Source organism: Patella vulgata, chromosome 7, assembly GCF_932274485.2.
Source record: "Patella vulgata chromosome 7, xgPatVulg1.2, whole genome shotgun sequence".
Taxonomy (NCBI): Eukaryota; Metazoa; Mollusca; class Gastropoda; family Patellidae; genus Patella; species Patella vulgata.
The window spans coordinates 21593988-21621406 of record NC_065885.2 but is presented as its reverse complement, the minus strand read 5'-3'; the positions used below and the strand labels follow the sequence as shown (position 1 = coordinate 21621406).

Sequence of the window (27419 nt, the reverse complement as noted above, 5' to 3'; positions counted from 1 at the left end):
TAATAGCATGAATGTTAATTTATATCTATATAAATAATAATATTATCATCTTAGTCAATAGAGAACATCTAGTAATATACAAATTTAAAATACATAAATTACATAAAATTTACAAATATCTACAATTTCACGTGAAAAACACATCAATAACTTATATTCCCGATAATCTCTTCAGTTATTGTCTACGGGTTAACTAGACAGAGAACATGATGACCAGTGATATAAAAATCATAACAGTAAATACATTGTACAATACCCTATATATACTAACTATAATAATTACTCATGATCTCTTGTTGGGTTTTTTTTTCTGTTTTTCATTGGGGATTAAAGAGTATTTGTTCAGCCAAGATTTAAAAATAAAATTTCTTTGATATAGGTATATATACATATAGTTTAAATGTATAAATGGGTATTAAATAATAATATAATGAATGTATGCACAGCCTACTATGTAACATGATTAGATTACTATATGATCTACAAGACGAGGTAGCTAAATTTAGTTTATTAACTATATACCACAAATCTAAAGAAACCTATTGATATGCAGGGATTATTTTAACAACTTTAAATATATTTAATTGCATATTTATCATAAAATACCATGGACGAACACAAAGCAAAGTTATCACCATTAACTGACTGAGAATATATCACAATGATTTGCTGTACTATATATAATGAGTTAAAATAATTGATCAATAAATTAGATTCATGTGGCATGTGTATATGTTCAAAATCCATTTATCTTCTTTGATCGTAAGTATGTAGCAGAAAATATTTTATTCATCTTGAAAATTATATCTCCATAATTAACTTTTAACTCAAAATATCATTTGCAAGTACATGTAAGATCTTACAAGCAATCTTCTCCCAATAATTATAGAAATCTTTCTCGAAATGTGAGAAGATTACTAAACATGTTTGCATGAAATTGTAACTATTTCCTTGCCTGTTGTTTTAAAAAAAAATCCTCAAATGAGCAACAATACAAATTATCTTCTGAAAACTGTAATATAATAAATTTATTGCTTGAAGTAGTCATTTTGTTGGCAATATAGATTAATTTAAATAAACACACCATCACTAGACTGATGGCATTACACACTGGAGAGAGAGAGAGAGAGCGAGCGAGAGCGCATCCACATGACAGAAACTGTATTTCGGGACTAACATGTTTCTATTTTATTTCAATAATTTGCTTGCGCATAGAGGTCTTTAGCAGTGGAAGAAAAGCAGAGAAAACCCACCACAATGTTGGACAGGTGACCTTACTCTTTGTCAGTAATAAGCCAAATCCTCTATTTTAAAATTTAATGTGAGAGGCTAAGCTTGAATGAGTATTTTATAATTTTTCTAAGACACAAATGGTTAACAGTTCATTCACACTATATACATATTGTTTTATAACTAATAATGCATTATTTAGAGTCTGCTAGACATAACTATTATCCATGACAAAAGCTGAAATTATCTTAAACTAGTATCAAAAATATTCAATTTACACAAATATAAGAATTATGAATACAATTTTTAAATCAATCATAAATCTGAATCACCGAAGAAAAAAAACTGAAAAAAAATCGCAAAATGGAATAGAAAGCTAATCAGCAGTAAATCATATCACTTAGCAATAAAGCATCAAAAATGTAATGTATAAAACAACAAAAAATAATATCAAACAAGGCAAAGCAGATTGCAATCTAAATTCTACGAATGAAACTTAATGTGAAAATAAATTTTGGCAGATATTGTATGGTGGCAATAAATTAAACAGTGTGAAATAATACAAAATGTCATATTACCCAACTAGTAAATAATAAAAGAAAATCAACAATGGCAGTCAGAAAACAAAATCAAATCACATTCCCATCACACTGTTTTATTTGATGTGTCACTGGCTCCTGTTGTATCATAGGCATTCACATAAAGGCGATCTTCCTTGGCATTCATATAAAGACGATCATCCTTGACGACAGAGTTTTTATCTTGACAACCAGTAGGACGGTGGCGTAATAAAGGATTTCGACAGACAATCATGTGTAATTTATTACCAGATTCTGCTATCAGAGGTACAGTTAAACTACAGTCATAATCTTTAGTTTTATGTCGGTTCACCTGAAAGATACAAAGGTAAAACATTAATAATAAAACCATTTATTATAAACAACAATAATAAAAAATCTACCTTCTTTGAGTTAGTCAATAATGTGTTCAGTATGTTTTATTGCATTAGTCAAAAATTTGTTCAATATTGGGGTTGGGTTTGATCCGACAATATTTTTCTTCTTTTTTTATTAGTACTGGGGAAAGCTCTATACCATTAAATAATTACTTTGTTATTTATTCAAAATACCAAACCATTTTAATGGCAGAATTCTGTTGTATCTAAACATTGGTTTTATCTTTAAAATACATCCTTCCTTTCTTATTTAGCAAAGAAAGTTACACCGAGTAAGTCAATATAGTTTTGTTGTACTTGAATTATCTCCCCTTAGACCACAAACCTGAACAGATTATAACAATCTGTTTCACAGAGATCTTTTAATATCTATTACAGATGACTGTTTCGACACGTGACGTCACATCACGCGGCGTCAATCATTGGCTCAATAGTGCATGCATTGTTTACATAAGACATTACTGATTCGGGCTAAATGGTGAATTTTACTTATTTTAATACCCATTTACACTAAATAGGAAATGATTTGTACCTATAAACAATTCAAACGTCTTTATTTATTTTTCTAATAAATGAAAAAAATGTTTTAGAATTTAATTTGACGGAAGAAAAAAGTTAATATTTGGGACTCATTAAGTCGCATCGATGTCATCCTTATCAGTGATTGTAGCGGCCTAGCGAAAATTCACTGCTGATCAGTGTGAGATTATAAGAGCAGTAATAAATAATTAAATCACCATATACCCATAAGATCTGTACACCCATAAGATCTGAATCACATGGTTTGTCCTATTTTACTTTTCTCCATAAACAGATCTTCAAACACTCAAAGCTTCAAACACTTATAACTTTGCACAGAATAAAGTAATTTGACAGGAATTTTCAATAGATTCATTTTAAATGATCTATTTTTTAACTATTATAGCAAGAACAGCCAGCACTTAGCTAATTCTTACATAATGCATCGTTGAATTACTTTATTTTTGGGGAAGTTATAACTGTTTGAAGATTAGTGTAGGTTGTTTATTCAAATTACTCTATTGCGAGCGAAGATATTAACCTTTGAAGGTTTGACAGGACAATAATTTTAACCACCGTACTGGTTGTTCGAAGCTAAGTCTCGCTCCTCCATTTTTAGCTTAAATCAAAATATGGCTGAAATGTTCTAATGCATTTTAATATCGGAGAAATCTGATGCCATCGAGAGTTGATTATGGCCTGGATAAGTTAATTAATGTCTAATTAATAATTTAGAAAACATTTCAGGCCTAAAGAAAGATCTGCAATAGAAAGATTTAGCTCTTCCATAATGTATGTTTAAATTTTTAAATCTCACGGGTGTTCAAATCCATTTAAATATCTGCAATCCAATTGTCTATAGAGTTGATTATAGCTTTGGCATGTGAATTAATGTCTAAATAATAATCTATATAACATTTAAGGCCTAAAGAAAGACCTGCAATATGCAGATTTAGCGCTTAACATAATACATCTTAATAAAACCACACTACAGATTATCTTGTCCTAAGACTACAAGTCAAACGTTCTGTGCAAGATTATTAAATAATTTGCAGTAATTTTGTTTAATTCACAAATCAAGATAAGTGTCGGATTTCTTCAAAAGATTTTTCAATTATTACTGTAAATAAACTAACCTGTAAGATTCTATCAAAAGCCTTTAAACCAGCTTTAGAAGCAGCACTACCAGGCCTTACACCACTAATAAACACACCTTTCTCATACATACCATCTGATAAACCAAATCCAAAATCTTCTGTAGCATATGATTTAACCACAGTTATACGATGTAACTGTATAGGGGTAGGTGTAAATATTGTCTGAACATGTTCACTTATAGATTTCCCACCAGACACTGGATTTGATATTCGTGAGTTTTGGTTACTAAGACTTAGAGAGTCATGGGATATAGCACTACGTCCAAATCGTCCAGCACTTTTTGATCTAGAATAACGGTCGCTGGGCTCTGAAGCTCGAGATCTACGATCTAAACTTGCTGTGCTACGATCACGTAAACTAAGTCCTATTTGTTTTAACATTTCTGAACCGGATCCATGCATGAAATCTTCAAATGTTCCCACCCAATCCTCTTCCTGGTTACTACTAGAAAAACTGTGATTGCTGTCTGAGTGGTTGTCCCATTCACCATCTGACATCTGTAAGTCGGCCAAGCCCTCTCCACTTCCTTCAGCATCATTACTAGATTCACCAGAAAATGGACGATAATCTGTCGTGGAGAGAAAAAAGGAAGAACCTATCAACTTTCCAGCAAAATAAAACAAAACAAAACAATGGTGGGGCCTGTTCGTTTAATAAATTCAAGTATACATTTGATGTGGTGCTTTGGTTGTTCAAAAATCCACAAAAATTGGGAAAATATAGCCATAAAAACCTACCTGACTTTCTGCGTTTTTCTGGTAATTTTTGTCTTGATGCCGAGTTTAACTTGGGTTGATTAATATTGCCAATATTGCCACTTCCCATTTCTGGTCCTGAACTATCCCATGATTCTAGAGCACTATCCATACTTGGAGTAGGTGGTTTACTTAAATCACTTTTATTACCCTATAAAAATAGAACACATAAATTAGTTTTCAAGTTCTTTAGAACTTTATTGTATAAATTCTATAATTGTATAAATTTGAGAGCGATTTATTCTAAAAACAATATGTTAACATAATGAACTTGATTATCATTATGGCACAACACTGTAAGTAAACCTAAAATTTGTGCTGTTGTCCACATATTTAAATAATTAAGTGAAAAAATATGGATTTAACTTACACCATGGTTTCTACTATGATTTTCTGAAATTTAAAATAAAAAACAATTTTATTACAAGAAGTAATAAACAATCAATTAATGAGGAACCTACAACAGGCAACTGGCTTATTTAAAAATTCTCTGATGCAGTTTAGATCAAAGTATATTCCACTTACTTTTATCTGTCATTTTACGAGATATTTTAAGTGTAACAACATCTCCTGCATTCTGCAACATTTCTATAGCTTCTGATAATCTCTTATATTTCGTTGATTTACCATTTATAGCCAGTAAATGATCTTTTACACGTATAGCACCAGTTCTATTAAACAAAATCAATTACTTTACCATGTATCTATTACCATGAATATCCTCAAATAATTATTTTTTTCATAATGGAATACCTATATATCTAAATGTAACCAAAAATTTAAATATAATCACCCATACTCGGTCGCTAATATTTGGTACCTTGAAATTGACACAAATGAGAGGCAACACATATTAATAATGTAATAGTATTTATTGCGCATGCTCTCCAGATAAGAATATGGCCTCATCGTTTGATATGACTTGTGGAATATGTCTAGCCTCGTTCTTCGAGTCCCGTATTACAAATGGCGCTGAAACGCATTATGGTACACGATTCAAGTACCAATGGTAAGATGTTTATTTTGTCTTAAATATTAGATATCAGAAGCCCATCTTTTCACGATACGATGACAACACCAATGTTGATTTAAATTGACAAATGATTTGTGTCTTCAATGTCGAAGACTTTGGATGATCCTGAGTTAGAGACTTGGCTACTTTAAATATTGAACATCTGTTCCTGATCTAACATCTTATTTCAGGGAATATGGATTTCTTTTTACGAGAATTCTTTTTTGTCTAGATATGTATAATTTAGTATAAAAGTGACCAGATCTAAGATCTAGCTAACAAGACACCTGTCACAGGCCTGTCAGTTAAGAGATGACACAAAACATATCATATTAAAATTATTTTTTTTAACAATTTTGAGTTTCAAACATGTTTGTCTTTTGAAAAACCATTTATTTTTACCCCCCACACCAACATTTAAAACAGAAATGCCTGAGATTTGCTGAGTATGGTAGCTATGGAGTCATGCTTAGTTTCTTTTAATAATTTGTTTTGGAAAATAATATTACTGTGTATACAAGCTTACCTTTCTGCTAATCCCCCTTCAATAAGATGTGATATATATATTGTATCCATGGGATCTTCTGTACCAGATATAGTTATACCTAATGGTCCACCAAATCTCTGTAATTCTACTGTATAAGTTACACTATCAGCACTACCTTCAACTATAACACAAACACTGTCTTTGACTACAAAATTCTTGAATTCCAATAAAATATACAAAGTATTATTTGTCTATATTTTATAGAAGACTGTCTACAGCCCATAAATTTATTATTAAATTATTATTTCATTGAAAACTCATTTTACTTGTGCAGTGGTGGGTAATGTCTAAATCATGCTTTTGGATGGTTTCGTATGACTGACAGAAGCTTCCCTTGGTTGCTAATTGCGATGGGTTTGTGATATCTATCATTTTGAAATATTTCAGTGAAAATCTGATTTCAGTCCAGACTTTGAAGAAAAGACAAAAAACTATCAAATAATTAAATATCATCCACAGACTAAATACGAGTCTGTGCTTTCCATGACTCAGTTATCTGTGGATACAATGTCTTCCATGATGGACGATCCTAATTTGGATACAGTTGCAAATCTGAAAACAAATCTTTCAAATACATCTACGCAGGATGTTCATATGCCTACATAATTCCTGTGACTCCAAGATATTCTATTCTATTTAAATTCATGATACTATATATATTTACATCACTAGAAAATGACTGCATGATGAAAGCTAAAGGTTACAGTTGAACTAGAATATGAGTGCATGATGAAATCTAAAGGTTATACAGTTGAACTAGAATGTGATTGCATGATAAAAGCTAAAGGTTACAGTTAAACTACCTGTATACGGATCTTCTCGTTTGATTTTTAATTTGATTATATCTTCTGACATCTGCAATAGATGGGCAGCATCTTCTACTGAACAATGTTCTGTCCTGATATCATTAATAGCCAATAAATGATCACCTGGTTGTACAGAGCCAGATCTATAAAAAACCAAAACATAGATATCAAGAAAATATATCTTAGTAGGCGAAGAAATAACAATGCATACCATACTCATTTAGAATATATCATATAGGATGTTTATCTTGAGTATTTATCAAGCATATGTAGAAAATATAGGTAACATGTCATACAATGTTATTGCCATTAATATATTACATATATATCAAGAAAATATACCAGTAATACACAAAAGATTTAGTGCACAAATACAGAAAAATAAATCAAACATACACAACCATGAATAACCATCTTGGAAAGAGAGTGCAAATGGGGTTTAATGTCCACTCGACACAAACTAGGTAATTTCGGGACTAACACATGGTTCAATTTTATTTCAATAATTTGCTTTCACGTACATGTAGGGGTCTTTAGCAGTGGGAGAAAACCAGAGGGCCCTGGAGAAAACCTATGAGGTTGGACATGAGTACCTTGGGTATGAGTATAAGTATTTAAAATATACTTTATGAGTATGTATTAGTGCTGGCACAATATATATCTTTGAATTGATGTATGGCGATTCACCTTCTCACAATTCGAGTATTCAATCGCTAGACAATGAATCATAGGTACTCAATCACTCTTCACTTGTTTTGGTCCTTATCCACATCAATATTGTGATATAAAACAGTTTTATTTCTTCAATATCAGCAGGACTAAAAATATCAATTATTCATTTATCCTGTTGTTTTCCTGGTAAATATTGACCTGGTTATGAATCACGATACGAAACGAATCGTAGTACCTGAATCGTGATACAAATAGCATTGTAGCACCTGAATCGCAATATGTATCTTATCTTGACTGCAGTGGCAATACCCACCACTAGTACGTATCTATAAAATACACATCATACACACCAGGATATAGGCTTTACAACTAGAAAGAAGCAAACAGACTGGAAAATATGCTTTTATACCCTTTCTAGTCATAACTAGAAAAAATAAAATAAACATGTCTAACTTACCTATATGCCACACTAGCCTTTTTAACATTTGTAATAATTAATGGATCTCCTATTTTTCTTCTCAATGGAGCTGAAAAAGATATTCATTAGTTAAGTACATCTAACAGATTAACAGAGTTATTTCTAAAGTATTTAAAGAATTGAAATGAAATAGGGTTTAACGTCCTACAGGTCTGCTCCGAACTGGGCTAATGAAGACGGACATACGCCATACATAGAGCTATCAGGGAAATTTTTCAGGGACGGCGGCACTACGGCCTACTCTTATATCGAATTCCACCTGCCAAGGGATCTTTTACGTGCACGCCAAAGTGTAGACAGCATCATTGACAAGGAGGGAACCACGGCGTAAAATCTGGATGAACTTTCTCGGCCAATGCAGGGATCGAACAAAGTATTTAACGGATGGAATAAACATAATACATTTAATTTATTTTTTTTAAGGATAGCAAAATTATAATGATTCACCATTTATAGTCATGCCAAGTCCTCCAGCAGGTTTCGGAATCTTGACACAATATGTACCAGAACTCATTGTTACCGATTCTGAAAGGAGAATATTTAAAATCATTTTTCAGTCAATAAATATATCCAGTGTATTTCAAAGTAAATATGTGAACATAGAAGAATTACACACCTGTCACATCAAATTCTATTTCTAGAACACATCTTGGACGACAATCACGCAATAGTTGATTGACTTCATCTAATATTTTATCAGCTACATGAATACCATTAACAGATAACAATCTATCACCAACTTGTATTAAACCGCATCTATAATATATAAAATTTTACATATTTACATTAAGAAAACAAAAATAGGTTATATTTATTGAAATTTTGAAGTCTAACCAAGCCTCTGCTAAATCAAACTCCCACCTATATCCTGTTTTAAAAATTAATGTCCCCTACAAATCCCAACAATGCTTGAATTATATGAGGCTGATTCTGCAACTTACAATTGTATGCCTCACAGTTTAACCTGAAATAAATGAAATGAAATGAAGTTTTATGGCACGTCAGTTCCAACCGGGCTATATTGCGCCAAACATGGTGAATTTAACAAGACAAATTGAAAAGAATATCACAGACATTTATATATGTAAATAAAAACAAATATCACAGAAAGTATAATTTAAAAACAAATATCAAGTTTTACATATATAAATATTTAAAATGTAACACATGATAAAATATATACAATTTAAATTTATTATAAAAGTTTGTCTCCTTTAAAAATGTTAACAATTTATCATATAGCTCCGGTTGAGCAAATAGCTGACGTACTGACTGACAACAGTAATATTTAGATCTAATAAATCCTGAAATAATTCTGAATAAAAAATAAATGGAATCAAAAGAAATGCAAAGCAGACCTGTAACTCTGCTAGTGCTATATAGAGAACTGTATCAACTTTTAATTAAATAATTTAGGATTTGAGAGAATCATTCAAATGAAGGTATAATTACTTATATATCTTACTTTTCAGCTGGACTGTTTGGTTCTATCATGGCTACTAATGGAGGATCTGTTAATACAGCTGTAGAGAATATACCACCATCTAATTGTAGACCAATACCACGATGATGATCCGTAAATAATACAATTTCTGTTGATTCTGGATGGCAAACCTGGTTGTTAGAGACTAGTACAGATGTCGCAGCAGATGCTATGGACACTGCAAACATAAATTACATAACAATTCTTACAGTTATATTTTTTATTGTGGCCAAAAGGATGGATTTTATAATTCTTTTCCTTTTCTTATATTTATCATTATTTTAGTGCCATTAAATATATGACTGAGTCAAAATTCATTTAAATAAATCAACAAGTGGTTGCCATGCAAGATACACCCACATTTTTTAAGAGATGGACAGAGAACAAGCAAAAAGAAAAAAACGATCAGAGGCCATAATCCAGAAAGTTACACTTTGATATGCACAAGTATCGAAAGGAACCCAGATCTTTGGGATATAAACACATATTTTAAGTTTTATCAATATCGGATAAAAAATGTTATCTCTATAGTGTCCACATGCTAAAAATGTGATTTTCGTACATAATCCATTAAGTAACGATCGGATACATGTCAATATCAAAAAGAACAGAGATCTTTGGGAGATAAGCCTAAATTTCAAGTTTCGTCAAAATGGGATAAACGATGTGACCTGTGGACGTACTGACGTACGGACAGGGGAGACAACAATATACATCCACATGAAAACGTGGGCGTATAAAAACTGAATCTAAATGCAGAAAATCAATTTGCAACATCTCTAATATGTAAAAATCTTAATAATTGGAAAAAAATACAACTGATAACTGATTTCTATTATAAAATAATAGTTGATATAATGACATTATATACCATAGACATACAGCATGCCACAAACTTACTACACGATGATGGTTTTCTATCAGCAGGTCGTAACCAATTTCTCTTGCTTCTACCAGAACCTTTAGAGCTAAGGGTACCATATTGGTTGTTGTTGTTGACAACACTACAAAGGGTACCATACTGGTTGTTGGCAACACTAAGAGAAGATCTGGCAAACCCAGGCATAGAGCCAAAGCCATTAAAGGATGAAGAAGAGGGAGATATAGATGGAAGTGTAGCAGTGGAACAAGCAGGTAATAGAGCTGAAAAAAGTTATCCTGATAATAAACAAGCTTTATCATGAATATGTATGAATTATGAACCTAAGCAAAAGCAATTTCTGGTAACATTTTGAGGGTGTTTCTCTAAAAATTAAAACAAAGATGCTTTAGGTTTCTGAGGCTATTTTATTCAGTATAGGAATATCTTACATTTTTTGTAGATTTAAACTTTATGAAATCACATATTTTACATCAACAATTAAAATTGATGGCAAGGTATATAAGGTCTACTGTAAATTGTAGGCAGAGATTGTGTTGAACTTCTACCAGATATCACTTTTGTAAATATTGTAATGAACAGGCAAAGCAACAAAAAAATATAACTAATGCAAAAAATAAAATCATAAAAACATCTTCCTGAAAAAATATTCTATTCAACCAAATATCCATTACCGTGCATATGATCATATTACCATTAAGCTAAAAAATCCCTTGCTTACCCTAACCCAAGGAAGGTAAAATAAACTATTCTAAAAGCTCACCATTTTTAGCCATATATTCACGATTTGCTTGATGTTGTAAATGTGATACAGGTAGAATTTCTAATCTGATTTGTTCTGAATTACCAGCCTTTAATAACTGGGTTGCCTCGGCTACAGACATATGTTCAACACTAGCTCCATCTATTGACAGAATATGGTCACCTTCATGAAGAGCACCACTTCTGAAATTCATATAGTGAGAACAATCGTTTATGATGTGTATTAAAGATGGACTCCCTCGAAGTATTTATTGGGTAGTTAATACCAATAAAAGTATGAAAATTTTGGAATATATCTGGAAAGTAGACACCCTATCTTACCAGAAACATACTGGAATCTCTGAGGTGCTCAGAGAACAAAAATATAAGGGTAATACAAACTGGTAGTTTGCTGTCTACTCAAGTGACGGTATTGATCAAATGGCTAGTGGTTGTGAGAACAGCAAGAGACTTAAACATACAATACACTCTGTGATTAAAACACGGAAAAAGTGGGCAGGGGATAACCTTAATTAATTATACGAACCTATCAGCTACACTCATTGAATGAATACAATCCACACAAACACATCGTCTGCCCATATGAGAACTCTGAGACAGATTTATACCTAATGATGAACCAGGACTTTTATCTATTTCTACTAATAGTGGTCCATTAGCATTTTGTACAGCTTCTGTTAATGTAAAAGTTATTTCAAATATATACCTTTATACACTCTTCTATAAATTGCATAAATTTATTGTGCAGTAACATATAAGTTTCATTGACATATTACTGTCTTTATGAAAATTATTTGCTCCTCCAAACATTTACTGTACAGTATTAACCAAGGTTCTTAATTCCAAAAGAAGCTAAGTGGAATCAGTATACCCTGCATGGTGCAAGACATCTGTCACTAGATATATGAAGCTACCTGTAAATATGTATTTCGATTAAATAGACTTTTACCTGAAAGTTTTTAAATATTTTACATACCCATAACAGAGACATCATATTCCACACTAAATGTTGCTTCTTGTTCTACTTGATGTATTAATGTCATAGTCTCCATTAAACTAAGATGTGTAACTCTATAACCATTCATAGCTATTATACGATCTCCTTCTTTTATAGACCCTTCTCTGAATATAATAACATACTTGACTATAAAATTGTAATGGTAATTATATATTAAACAAGAATTATTTTTTAGTGAGTATTGCTAAAGCAATACATGTTCCCTATATTATGTTCCCTATCGTCAAAAACAAATGTTAGAATGCATACATCTATAAGATGTTGATACTGAACATGAATCTCAGTTGAATTTGTCTGTAACTCTACTTTGAAAAGCAGTGCATTAAATTTAAATCAGATATCTCATAGTTAAAACTAAAATAATTCTAGAAAATAGAATTCACAAAATCCCACGAAACGCAAACTTTATCCAGAGGTCTTCCCGAAAATGACCAACAGATGCGACAGTAAAAAAACTCATAGTTCCTCCAGTTTTACCATTAGGTTACGAATATATGAAAACATGTTTTGTTTCTATGTAAATGTAAGAAATCCAACTATAGAGTATAACTTACCGATCAGCAGGTCCACCAGGTCTAATATTAGTAACAATTAATGGATGAGCTTTCATTGTATCTATAAACATACCACCACGTAATAAAAATCCAAATCCTGTTCCTTCTTTAGGTAAAGTCACATCCTGACATTTACTATGTACAGAAAATGAATTTAATGCTGAAATAGTAATAACAATCACTCAGTAATAACTTTCAACTTTACACAAAGTATATTACCAAGTATTTTGTGAGGACTTACTATATCAGCCCACATTAAAATATAGTGATCGGCCTTGTTCGACAGGAGAAATCAATCTGATCTGTATTTTCTTAGTTTTTTACCAGAAAAACAGGATGGACCTTTCGGTTTTGTCTCTTTTGGTTCATTCACCTGTCTGTAATTTTTATTTTCTAAAGGTTTGCTACCATTTGGTAACCAATTCCAACATTAATAGGCAAACAGCCCATAACTAAAAATCTACAGTACAGCGCTATATAACTGGGCTGCCCATGTGTCCCAAACATTTTCAATATGGATGCTTACTTACCAGACTCAGGTAGTTCATATTCAATCTCCAATATAAGCATTTCCTCAGCATTTTTTAAAAGGTTAATAATTTCATCATGTTTCAGATTAGCTGTACGAATACCATTTACTGATATAATATAATCTCCTAAAGCCAGAGCATCAGATCTAGAAATAAAAATTATCAACATCGCATCTTATCAGTCGGCTTTCATTTTTGCGCCATTTTATACCTATTATTATATTTGTCATAGTTTTGTACCATTGTTGAGAGTAAGTCTACTGGAATGTCTTGCATATGACATATTCAAACCAGTTTAAACTGGCAAAGGTGAGGAAAATGAACTAGTTTTAATGTGCCTTCTCCCTAATTATCTTCGAGAAATATTTTGGTGGATAAGTTGGTTTAAATTCAGTCCTCTCTCTGTAGGATAATGTGCACATATTACTAACTAACTAGTCTAACTTATGACAATACTGTCAAATATTCGAGCTGGTTAAGCTCTCTCATGGTTTTAAATCGCTCAGGATTCTAAACTAAATTTAATTCTGCCATCAGAATGGCATATCATATATTTATTTCAAAGTAACCTCTTAAAGTATCTAAGAGTAAGCCAGCAATATGAGCAAAGGGAAGAATAATATATCTTAGAGATTTCGATAAAGAACTGTTGCTATCATAGTTTCAAAATAGATCATAAAAAATTAATATATTGAAAATTTCAGTCAAATTACATTTTTCTGAGCAAAGTTATGAGTGTTTGAGTGTTTTACAATATATAGTCTCAATAGTAAACAACATGTGCTATTGCTATGATAATAAACAAAGTCTAGATTATTCATTTCAATGTTAAATTATCCAATGGGAAAGGTGTTTTATTTCATTCAATATCACAGCCATTTGATAGTCTAGAGAGTGAATAACTGCTTAATTAAAAATTTACATAACATTTGAAGCCCCCCCCCCCCCAAAAGACCTGCATTCCAAAGCAGATTTAGCTCTTACATAATACATCTTTAATATACATCTTTGATATATACACTGTATCTAAAAATAATAATCTTGAAATAATACCTGTGAGCTATTCCACCTGGTCGTAAATTAGAAACCTGTGCTAAACATCCCTTATCAGTGCCACCTAAAATAATTCAAACCATAGGATTAGGACGGTATTTAAAATCATCAATCGGGCCATTTCTAAAATAAATATTTCAGTTATACATATATATTGAGTATTTTGAAAAAGAGATGTACTACTGTTTATTAGTGAGTGATATTTCCACTTACTTGAAAAAGATTATAGAATCCTAGTCAACCGTGGCTCAGTTAAAAAAGGGTATTCCATAAAATAGTGTCCTGTATATTTCCAGTTCAATTACTAAATGCCATTGAAATAGTCATTGTTTTCTATATTTGACTGGTAAGTTTGAAAAAAGCTCTTCTTAATTTGCAAAAGTCAAAATTCTCTTTCCTAAAAAGTCCCTCCCCATTTGGACATAGATAGTTAGGGATTTGATAAATAAGGAGTGTGATTCCTTTTATTCATAAGGCAAGGGTATATAAGAGTACAAGATTCTATTTGATAAACTTTTATTTCCAAATTGAAAAGACACAAACTTAAATCAAATGTAATTTACATGTGCGTACAAATGTCAATACATGTGGTATGACCTTGGACATAAAACAACCAAACAGTAGATCCCTCCCTCAGTAAACATTCTGCTTCATAAACAAGCTAGCTGTATGAAGATACAATAAGTATCCTACATGTAAACTGTCACAGTTCACCGAATAGGACAATATTCTATAGAAGTAATGTATCTACTGAAATATTTAAATGTAATTCACATTTAAAGATTTAAAGAATACATTTCTGAAGGTATATGTAGATTCAGTTGTATTCAAGTAAATTATTATTTAAATTAAAACACTACAATGTACCTGATACAGTTAATCCTAATCCACATCCTTCTTTCTTTTGTAATTCAACAAATGATATTCCTTTTCTCTCTTCTGTAAAATATGACAGAAAAAATATGGAATCCTTATTCTTTATAATCCTTAATAATAGTATAATATTTATGTTTTGTAAAAAGGGGTTGAAGTAAAGACGTTTGTCAGAATACTAACAGGCTTAATAATACTGTCAAGTCTCAAATAAAACAATTTAAAAGAATTAGATGTAAATTTTAAGACTGGATATATGGTACTGGTTAAAGACTTTGTCAGAAACAAATTCAGACTATGTCAGGCACTTACCATCAATATCTTGACTGCCATTGATGCCACTATCAGTTCCAACAATATTCAAAGGTATTGGGTCTGCAATAACAGAAAGTATTTGTTTAATGTACTTGAGGAACAAGTCATTCATAATAATAAAATAAAATTTAAATCAGATTCATTACTCCAGTCATTTCTCATTTCTGGGACTTGGAAGATTAATTCTCTTTCAAATTACTTATATTTATAAATATGGTGGGCACTTGTCAGGCCCCTTAATACTACCAAGATCAGGAATCTTTCTTATTATTGGCTAATGAACAATTTCACAGAGTTATAACAACAAAGTCATGCGCTAGTTCTAAAATCACACTGGTGAAGGTGACAACAATATCCATCCAGTGAGCATAACAATTCTATCAAGAGCTTAGCTTAGACCTTGAAAGGGTTCCATAAATTTGAATGTAAGCCGTGGAATAACTTCATGATATTCTGAATTCTAACACAATGAACCATAGTAGATTGGTGACAATTTGATATCTTCACATCAATAGGCTTGTGTGTGAGGGTTAGGGTAGAGTTGTGTGCTGTAGAATATAGGGTCTGCCATCAGTGAATGAGTTCATCCCACATCTATCTGTGTGTGACAAGGAATATGTTTGTGGGTTGAGTGGTCTCCAAACCTGGGAATATTTTAACATCCTTGATTGATGACTTGTTGCAATTTCAATGAATTTTGGTGGAATATGTCTAGTATAGTTGTATTTAGTTTTTATAATTGATTAAAGGAGCTAAGTCACTAATATTTGGGACCTAGAAATTGACACAAATGGGTCGTAATGCATGCAATAATGTAATATGAATGTATATAAATTGATTTACATTCAATTGTTTCTGTTTTTACTGTAATTTCTAATCAGTTAGGTTCGGCGAAATACGCCAGTATTCTCAATCGAATTTCAATCTCTATCGTCTGGTTTTTCCAGTCTATGCCGATAGTATTTATTGGGCATGCTCTCCAGATAAGAATATAACGTCACCGTTTGACATGACTTGTGGAAAATGCCTAGCCTTGTTTTTCGAGTCCCTGATTACAAATAGCGCTGAAACGCATTATGGTACACGATTCGTGTACCAATTGTAAAATGTTTATTTTGTCTTAAATATTGGATATCAGAAGCCCATCTTTTCCCGGTAAGATCACAACATCAATGTTGATTTAAAGCGACAAAAAAATTGTGTTTTCAATGTCGAAGATTTTGGATGATATTGAGTTAGAGACATAGCTACTTTAAGCTTATCTTTAATAAAAAAAGGACTATAAACTGATGGGCAATTATACATGTAAAAGTACCAAAACAGTCAAAAATTTGTTTTACAATGATATGAGCAGTGTTATCAGATATCAGATGCTAGTATTATGTAGGTCAATTGTGGGACAGTTCAAAAACAGATTCCAAGATAAGATAGAAGAGCCTCCAGTTAGTCTATAGAATGTCGTAATATGTCATTAATCTAACTTAATACATCTCTAGAGTGGCAATATCATAATTTTAGTTACAGAACTTAGTAGATCAACATAATCAGTTCATCTTTATACTACAAACAATACCTAATAGACCATATGTTAAACATGTCAGAAACCACACAGTAACAGTGTACAGTTATTCTAAATATAATGACAAAAACACAGATAATCCAAACCACAGCTCTTTCCTTAAATACCATTCACATAAAACATTAAATCACACAGAGCTGCACCGTAACATCTATTCCCAGCCAGCTACATGTAAATGCAGATCTAAGGAGAGCATGTGCACTTTTTTATCCTTGACACACCCCCCCACCCCTTAAATCTGGTATTCTTTCTTTTATATACATGTAATCCTAGCTATATCAATAAATGCAAGTAATCAAAATTATCTAACTTTTTTATTTTCATCTTATAACAGTTGTTATCCTAACGATCGATTGGAAAATATATCTCTTCTTAGATATTATGGATGGTTTTAAGTTATATGCATGTACAGTATGGACGAATTCATACAATCAAGGCTATCAAGATTAATATAACAAATCAATACCAAAGATATACCAGCAATTATTATGTGTCATGAAATAGTACTATCATAATGCAATTGAATAGTCTGAATATTCCAAGAACAAATTTGTTTCTGGAACCAGTTACAGAATTATCACAAAATAGTAAATACAGTAGTTTTGATTGAAGCTGTGTGTATGGAAGCCAGACAATCAGACGACATGTATGATAACATAAGCATAAAAAATATTGAGCTATGGTTATTTCATTCTCCATTTTCATGTAATTACTGCTGAATTCCAGACAGGGACTTCTAGTTCTAATTCTATACACAAATCTGATATTCAATATATTTAAAAGGAAAATAAAGTTTGCTGTTAACGCCCAAATGACAGATTTGACACATCTCAAATTCCCCCTCCTATTCTTTCTGCATACATTATTTAGTTTAAAAGCAACATTTCTAAAATAATGCTTTATATTTTTGACCTACACTCACGTTCTCTTCTCCCCTACCATTCATGACAGCAACTTTACAAAGCTAGCTGAAATGAAATGGGGTTTAATGTCCTACTGTTCTGTTCCAAACTGGGCTAATGAAGACGGCATACGCCATACAGTCTGCTATGAGGGAAATTTTGCCCGGACAGTGGCACTACGGCCTACTCTTATATCCAACTGTCAAGGGATCTTTTATGTGCACAGCTGTCCTTGTCCGCCACAGTGTTGTTCTAGTCTAGAAAAGTCAAACTTGTTTTTCAAACTGGTACAAAGAATACTGGTAATCAATATGGAATATAGTTAAATTTTACATCGCAAGTTTTTAAAATTTCATCATCTCTTTTATTGTTCACACTTTTTGTTGCAACAATACCAAAGCACAGATGTTACATGCTCAACTAATGTAGTGCCTGCAACACTCCATTTAGCAAACAGTTGACAATGAAACAAAGCGACCGGGTATATCACAGTCCACATCAAAAATATCATTTCGGAAATGCAATAACTTCTTTGTTTCACAAATTAAATTCGATCCCTGCATTGGTCGAGAAAGTTCATTCAGATTTTCTGGCATGGTTACCCCTTGTCAGAGATGCAGGACGGAGGGATAAAAACCGAGGTCCGTGTACACATTGGCATGCAGGTAAAAGATCCCTTGACAGTTGGAATTCGATATAAGAGTAAGCCGTAGTGGCCCTGTCCGGGCAAAAATTCCTTCATTATAGCAAACTGTACGGCATATGCCCGTATCCATTAGCCCAGTTCGGAGCAGAACAGTAGGACGTTAAACCCCATTTCATTACATTTCACAAATTAAATAATGCATATAAATTTCATACAGATCGTTAGCGAGTTCACATGGTTCCACAAAGTGAAATAAGGGCCATAACTCTAAGAGGCAATTAACAGAATATGTTGAAATACAATATACTTCTTTGTTTTGCTACCATAATTGATATACATGCATATAAATTTCATACAGATCAGATGATAACTTTTGTTATTAAGAGTGTTCACAAGGTACCACAAAGTGAAATAGGGGCCATATAAGTAATTACCCGAAATTGTTAAAATTCAATAGACTTCATTGTATTACTAATGTAAACAACATATGTATAATTTTAAAAAGATTGGATAAGAAATGTAGTCTGTCTGTCGAGTCTTCACAAGAAATTGTGGACGACGGAAAGATCGCCCAACAGGGTGACGACAATATTCCAAATTTTGTAACCATGCTGAAATTAGAGTGTGCCCTCATCAGAATGTTTACTCTTACAAGCGCACTCAAATTCAGAACATGTGGGCTAATTTAATCGTATTTTGTTAGTGATAAAAGTGTTACATATGTATATATATTCTTGCAGCAAATTATCTATTATCCATGTATATCTTGCAACATGTAAATGCTAGAAACAGTACTTGATATTTCCCTGTATTACTGAACAAGCTTATAGTTCCTTCCCAAATGCTTATTTATAACAATTCAGTGGAATTGCAGACATTATTAGCCTGCAGAAAACTAAATAGAATATTTCTAACATGTCTAGTGTTACATGTCTCTTCAAAACAGATGCTAAAGCTCTTTGAAAACCAAAAATTAGGTTAAAAAAAACGATAAATTTATAGAGAGAAAAAAAATAGAGAGACGTCACACTGAGAAACTAGAGAAGAAGTATGAACAAAAAACAGACTGTGTATAGAATTACTTACTCGACTGGGGTTGACGACCATGTTTCTTCCTTCGTTCTAAAGACAACATGTAGAGAAAGAATTGTTGGGAGACTAGTGCCCAGTGCTTCTGTAACTCAGATAGATATTCTAACCGTCAACTGTTGCAGTCCTATGTAATTATGTAAAATCTAGGACTACCATCTAATTATAGATGTATTATGTTAGTAATTAACATACAGAAGTAAAACAAGAATTCAACAGTAACAAGTTGTCTTTATAGATCATGTTAACTGATAGACTCTTCACATTCATATTAAGTTACACAAATAATTGTGTCAGTGCCAAATTTTCACTCTTCTCTGTTGTTAGTAGAATGTCAAGAGAAAGGAGGGGTTTATCATTGTAAAAAGAATTTGTGAATTTTTTTTAATCTATATAGGAAATAATCATTGGGCCAGATATGCCGGATTGTGATTTCATCCCATTTGATATTTTAAATAATTTTTTGTTATTGACAATTTATGCATAATATGTGTTCATCTATAATTTCCACATCATTATATAGATTCATGTTCATTCAATAAATGATATTTCCACACTGATAAGATGGCGTTGTATTTTTTTATTTAGTTATTGGAATGGGGAACACAAATTCAGGATCTTGGATTTTATCTACATATACATAATAAGTGCTAAAAAATTTAGCTCATATCCATATTTTGTATGTTGTACACCAAGTCAACAATTCATACAAATTCAGCCATGTAGTAAGGGTAACTTCAATGTAACAATATCGACAGAAAATAATTGCTGACATTAAGAGAATATGTTAGAAAATTGCTCCCTGCAGAAATTCAATGACATAATTAGCCATAACTAACAATAACATTAAATTTGTACAAAATAAGAATGTCAAATATTTTACAGATATTTATGTAAAATCATTGTTTTTATATGACAGACTTTTAAAATTCAAATTCATACAAGTGAAAACTAGGTTGGATGTTTGGAACAAAGTTAGGGAGTGATGAGAGTCTATGTATAAATTCCAAATGCCTTTTTATCCATCTTGAAGTAAAGCAATATTTACTTAAAAGCAGTGGTTGCCACCGAAGATACGCCCACATTTTCTAAGAGATGGATAGAGAACAAGCTAAAAAAAAGCATTTTTACATAAAATCAGGGGTAATAATCCAGATCTTTGGGATATAAACATAAGTTTCATTGAAATCGGGTAAAAAAAAATGTGACCTCTACAGGGTCCACAATCTATTTGCGTACGGGAAGTGGCCATTTTGTCGGGCAGTTTCAGTCTGATTTTCATGAAATTCGAACTCACTGTCATTATGGTGTAACAGTGATAAATTTAAACATTTTTTTAAATCAGATAAAGATAGGTTGCCAGGCAACGAAACATACGCCCACAGCAGCTAAATCGTCCGGGCAGTCAACAAGTGTTGTCGCATATTTTTACTTCTTTCGGTAATGAAACATTTATAATACACTAAAATCTGATTAAGAGTAACAACTCATGAAGTAATTATCAGAAAACCATTAGAATTTGTTTGGTTTTTATAAAGTTCTGCCCCATGCTAACGTTTAGTATACAAAACTTTTAATATCATGGATTTAGCTGTTCAAGTCATAAAAATTCATTGAAAATCAACATACTTGTTCGTCTCAAGCTCTTAAACTCTGTGTATCAATCTGAAGTCAACTCTGGCAGTAATTATCGGAAATCGCTGAAAACCAATAGGCTTCTTCGTCTCATGACCTTAAACACTGTGTATAAATTTAAAGTCAATCGGATATTAACTTTGGCCTTTAGAGCGTCCACAAGATTTTTTGAAGTGATCAAGGGCCATAACTCTGGCAGTAATTATTGAAAATCGCTGAAAATGAATAGAAGTCTTTGTCTTATGACCTTAAACACTGTGTATAAATTTAAAGTCAATCGGATATTAACTTTAGCCTCTAGAGCGTCCACAAGATTTTTCAAAGTGATCAAGGGCCATAACTCTGGCAGTAATTATCTGAAATCACTGAAAATCAATAGGCTTCATCGTCTCATGACCTTAAACACTGTGTATAAATTTAAAGTCAATCGGATATTAACTTTGACCTGTAGAGCGTCCACAAGAATTTTTAAAGTGATCAAGGGCCATAACTCTGGCAGTAATTATCGGAAATGGCTGGAAATCAATAGGCTTCTTCGTCTCATGACCTTAAACACTGTGTATAAATATCAAGTCAATTGGATATTAACTTTGGCCTGTAGAGCATCCACAAGATTTTTTGAAGTGATCAACGGCCATAACTCTGGCAGTAATTATCGGATATCGCTGAAAATCAATAGGCTTTTTCGTCTCATGACCTTAAACACTGTGTATAAATTTAAAGTCAATCGGATATTAACTTTGGCCTTTAGAGCGTCCACAAGATTTTTTGAAGTGATCAAGGGCCATAACTCTGGCAGTAATTATCGGAAATCGCTGGAAATCAATAGGCTTCTTCGTCTCATGACCTTAAACACTGTGTATAAATTTAAAGTCAATCAGATATTAACTTTAGCCTCTAGAGTGTCCACAAGATTTTTTGAAGTGATCAAGGGCCATAACTCTGGCAGTAATTATCGGAAATTGCTGAAAATCAATAGGCTTCTTTGTTTCATGGCCTTAAACACTGTATATAAATTTAAAGTCAATCGGATATTAACTTTAGCCTCTAGAGCGTCCACAAGCAATTGTGGACGACGGACGGACGGGGGCGACGACAATATACGACCACATTTCAATGTGGGCGTATAAAAATTGTGACCTCAAGAGAAGCAACAAGCGAAAAACACGATTTTTCATACATTCAGGGGCTATAATCCAGGAAATTACGGTCCAATGTGCGTGAATATCGAAAGGAACCAAGATCTTTGGGATATAAACATATATTAATTTTTATTTTCATCAAAATTGGATAAAAAGTATTACATACTTTAATGCTATTTGCATTCAAGCAGCGGCTATTTAAACAATTTTTAAAATCAGATAAAAATTGTGACTTCTAGAGGGTCCACAAACTAAAATTACGTTTTTTTTGTACAATCAGGGGCCATAATCCAGGAAGTTATGGTCCAATATGCACAAATATTGACAGGAACCGAGAGGGTTGGAATATAAACACATGTTTTAAGTTTCACCAAAATCGGTTCAAATTGTGACCTCTACAGGTTCCGCAACCTTGTATACACTATTTGCTTACAGGGAGCGGCCATTTCGTCCGGCAGATTTGGTCTAATTTTCACTGAATTCGAACTCAACCAGTCTACTCGGAGATTATAAAAAGCAATAAAATCTCTGGATAGCTTGTTCTCTATCCATCCCTTGCAAAATGTGGGCGTATCTTTGCCTGGCAACCGCTAGTATTTAGTTGTATAGATATCAAAAATCCATTTTGCCATACTCAAGTCTTGTTTACAGGAAGAAGCAGTTTAGAATCATCTCAATTTATTCCTACTTGTGACGATCTACAGGTACATTACTCTATTCACCATAGTCATACGAACTGGGGCAGGGGAGGGGGGGGGGTGCGATAATTATTAATTAGGTGTGATGATGAATAATACACTGAGATCAGTTGATGTAAACATTTTAGTTCTTAGCAAACTTAACTGATTATTGATCGGGCACTATCTGGTAAAGTTATGCAGGTTCATTTTTCGGCCAAAAATGATACAAAGATAAGTCTTTTTTCAATCAATAAAATAACATTACTCAAAGTCTAAAAAAATAAAATATTGGAAAATTGTCAAATTTATAATTGAAAAAGATGCAGCTTTTCAATATTTTACTAAAACCACAAGACAAGAATTGTTTTGATCAAAAATCATCAGTTTGTCCAATTTGGAGAGCCATTGTCATGTACAATTTATTTTAATTCAATAGGGCAGAATGTAGCCAACCAAAACAATACATTAAATTCCTATGTGCATGACTGATTACATACCCTGATACATGTCCATGTGAGCAAGTTTTGTACCAGTATACATTTGTATATAGTAGGCCTACACTACTGTACATTCATGTACATAGTACTGTATGTAAACCACTAGGAAGTTCAAATACTAAATGTATGTAAACAAGTGTATCAACATATCAAAAGACTTGACTATCAGTTACTAGGTATTTAGCTTGATGACCTATGAACATACATCACCAATACAACTACCTGTTGAGATTTTGTCTGTGTTTCCACATTTAGCTGGAAGCTATAATATCATTGTAAATCTGTCAGGCATGTAATTAAATTAATGGGATGTGTCCATCTGTCTTCTCTTTACATGTAATACTTTTTAAAAAAAGCAATTAATTTTGATTATTATAAGCACCAAGGTATTTCAAATTATATAGATTATAATATGTAGTTATCCTTTAAAATTCAAGAATTAATCCTACAGATGTAGTATTAGTAGTAGTAGCAGTAAAAGACTGTATAAACTTAATCTTATGACCAAAATTTTAACCAAAATAAATGTCCTTTAAGTACAGTATATATATTGATCTTATTTATATTGATTGCAGTGTTTATATAAAATAAGTGTTAGTAAATACGCCTAGCCTACTTCTACTTAATCTTTCAAAACAAAAATTTAATCAGATACAGCTTTCCCAATCACTAACTGTAATAACACAACATATCATCCCGATTTCAATATCTAATCTCACTAATATCTACAACTTTCCTGATCACTGATCAACTCGCTTCAATACCGGTACTCTATTTTATTCTAAGTAATTTAGCCCCTTTAAGATAAATTATCTACATTCAAAATTCCATGCCCTTAGATTGGGTCAATATTGAGATAAAGTCAAAAGATGTGCCAGCTGTTGATAGTCATTAAGGAAAAAAAGCTAATACTAATTACAGAGATATGAAAATGTTAATACAGCAATATGTGTATTGGGAACACATATCTTAGAGTTTCATGCAGACCAGAATTCAACACTGAATGCATTGCTTCTTTAAATAAGCTTTACAAATACATAAATTTATTAAATGTGCATCATTCGTTATTACATGTACCATACAGCCCCAGTGTGCTCTTTTCAGCTGTACATGTATTGTCGTGTCCATCAAGTATGGTATTGTGTAATCGGTCTAGGTTGGGTTTTTGTTTTTCATTCATTACATGTTGGCCTACATGTAATTTAAAGCTTTTGTTGAAAATGATATTGATCAGACAGGTAAAAATTAAATCTGGGTGGGGTGGAGGGGATGATATGTGTATTGAATCCACGTCATTTTCAGAAGTGATTTCTCAGTAAGTTATTCCACAGGCTTCAATGGTTTTAAAGGGGAATTATGTAAGATTTAATAACGAGCTGACTAACTCGCTACACTAGTTAAAAATCAGATAATGAAAAGGGAATATTATGTCAAAAATTTCAGTCAAATTACTTCACTATGAGCTGAGTTATCGCCGTTACAAGACCAGCTAGTGTAGCCTCGATTGTCATTGCTTCTGTTGTTACGAAAATAAACAAAGTTTTGATTATCCATTTTTAAATGAAATCATTAACCAAAAATTGTATTTAAATCTGCTGAAAATCTATAGTATCCGATGGCATCGTCAATTGATTATGGTCTTGGTACATGTAAGTTAATTAATCTCTAATTAATAATTTATATAACATTTAAGGCATACAGAAAGACCTGCAATAAGCAGATTAAGTTCTTATATAATGCCTGTTTAAATTTTAAAAATGCTACAGCATTGAATTGGTCAAAGAGTACATTTGGAATTAGTGTCGTAATCTCATACTCATATAGGTGATTTTAATATACAGACAAAATGCAATAGAGACCTCGACTATATCTTGATATATCAAACTGAGCTGGAACAGACATAGCTACGAGGACAACGCTAGTTTATTTTTTAACGATTGGAACAATTTACTTTCACCTTGCAAGATCACTTTGTTTATTAAATTAATGCATGTAATGTTTAAAAAATACCATATATATACCAGTACATGTAGCAACAATACTAGTGCAAAACTGTAAATATTATCATCAAGTCAAGCAATGTTTTTCACTATTGTCATAGACTCATCATCACATAAACATTGCTAAATCGCATATTTTGATTGGCTGTTGGAGTAGCTTCTTCCTATTTTGATCCGCATTGTCAGATGTCCACTTCAACTGATACAATGTATCAGGTCATTTGAATTAACTGAGTAATTGGTAAGAATCAATTGTTTTAAATAAAAATATGATAGTTTTTGCTCCGTTAAAGTTAAAGGAGCTAAATCAATAATTCATTGTCACCTAGAAATGGACACAAATGGGTCCCAACGCATGTAATTAATATGAATGTATATAAACTGATTTACATTCAATTGTTTGTTTTTACTGTAATTTCTAATCAGTTATGTCTGGTGAAATACGTGAAGAGTCCAAATTGAATGGCAGTCTTTTGCATCTGGTTATTCCAGTCTACACCGGTAGTATTCTACTTCATGTACATGGGATAGGTTTAGCCTCGTTCATCGAGTCGCTTCATACAAATTTTTAAATTTTCATTTTGTCTTAAATATTGGATATCAGAAGACCAACATAAACATAAACTAGGTCATTTCGGGACTAACATATGGTTAAATTTTATTTCAATAATTCGCTTGCGCGTAGGGGTCTTTAGCAGTTGGAGGAAAGTGGAGGACTCAGAGAAAACCCACGAGGTTGGACAGGTGACCTTAATCCTTGTCACTTTCAACCGGGGAATCAGGGGAATCAAAACCACGGCAGTTGACTTAATGACAGAACATTAAGATACAATACCAGATGCGAAGTCCTTGTCACTTGTCACTTTCAACCGGGGAATCAGGGGAATCAAAACCACGGCAGTTGACTTAATGACAGAACTCATGATACAACACCAGATGCGAAGTCGCTAACCATTCGCCCGCCCCCCCCCACCCATTGAGTTAAATAAATAGCCTACTTTTGCAAACTATGCAAGAGACAGGACATCACAGACACACACACAAGACAGTGAGTAACCTAAAAAAAAATAGTTAAGCACTGCTTACATGTTTTCAAATCTTCCAAATAAGACGAACACCAAATTTGTCAAAAATAAAAGCAGGGCTGACTTATATTTTGGATTAGACTATATAGTAGCAGTGATAGTATTCCAATAGAATCTTAAATTCATGAATTTGCAAACATGTCAAGCTCAACAGTCAACAGTCTGGCCTATATATAGATACATTTTTACATTGACAACCTTCTAAATAATAAGAAAATAAAGGCATAAATGAATAGTGACAAGATCAACCACTTGGAACACTAATTACATTTTTAAATATTAAAATTTGGTCCTTCTTGTTGAGCAGCCATATTTTGGCTGAATCAGAATGTGAGTATGGCATGCATGCTGATGCAGACAAAACAATCCGAAAGAGCACCTTGCCTCTCCTCGTGCATTGTACTATGGGATGCAAGATACTTACATGGTTCATAGAGTGAGCCTCTGAAACAATCTGGTTTCCACACGGGCATAATTTGATTATTTCCGTCTCATTACACTAATTACATGATAAACAAACTTCACACCATCGGTCACAACTTTCACAACATACTTTGTTTCCCC

At 32.4% G+C, this 27419-nt stretch overlaps 1 protein-coding gene across 3 annotated transcripts; it reads right to left on the bottom strand.

The window, feature by feature from the left end:
- On the bottom strand, positions 1 to 27419 carry LOC126827652 (glutamate receptor-interacting protein 1). 3 transcript variants are annotated; one of them, XM_050557092.1, is made up of 21 exons: positions 27280 to 27419; positions 15598 to 15660; positions 15280 to 15351; positions 14413 to 14476; positions 13360 to 13505; positions 12830 to 12989; positions 12234 to 12379; positions 11784 to 11931; positions 11259 to 11440; positions 10516 to 10758; positions 9598 to 9793; positions 8749 to 8888; positions 8580 to 8657; positions 8112 to 8181; positions 6980 to 7125; positions 6156 to 6297; positions 5143 to 5288; positions 4988 to 5010; positions 4600 to 4768; positions 3841 to 4430; positions 1 to 2121 (listed from the first exon to the last, which is right to left on the bottom strand). In XM_050557092.1, the coding sequence occupies exons 1-21, from the start codon at positions 27326 to 27328 to the stop codon at positions 1876 to 1878; spliced, it is 3219 nt and encodes a 1072-aa protein (XP_050413049.1). In that variant the 5' UTR covers positions 27329 to 27419; the 3' UTR covers positions 1 to 1875. The 3 variants fall into 3 exon arrangements, with proteins under 3 accessions (XP_050413049.1, XP_050413050.1, XP_050413051.1); XM_050557093.2 differs by lacking the exon at positions 27280 to 27419 and adding an exon at positions 19814 to 19987; XM_050557094.1 differs by lacking the exon at positions 10516 to 10758.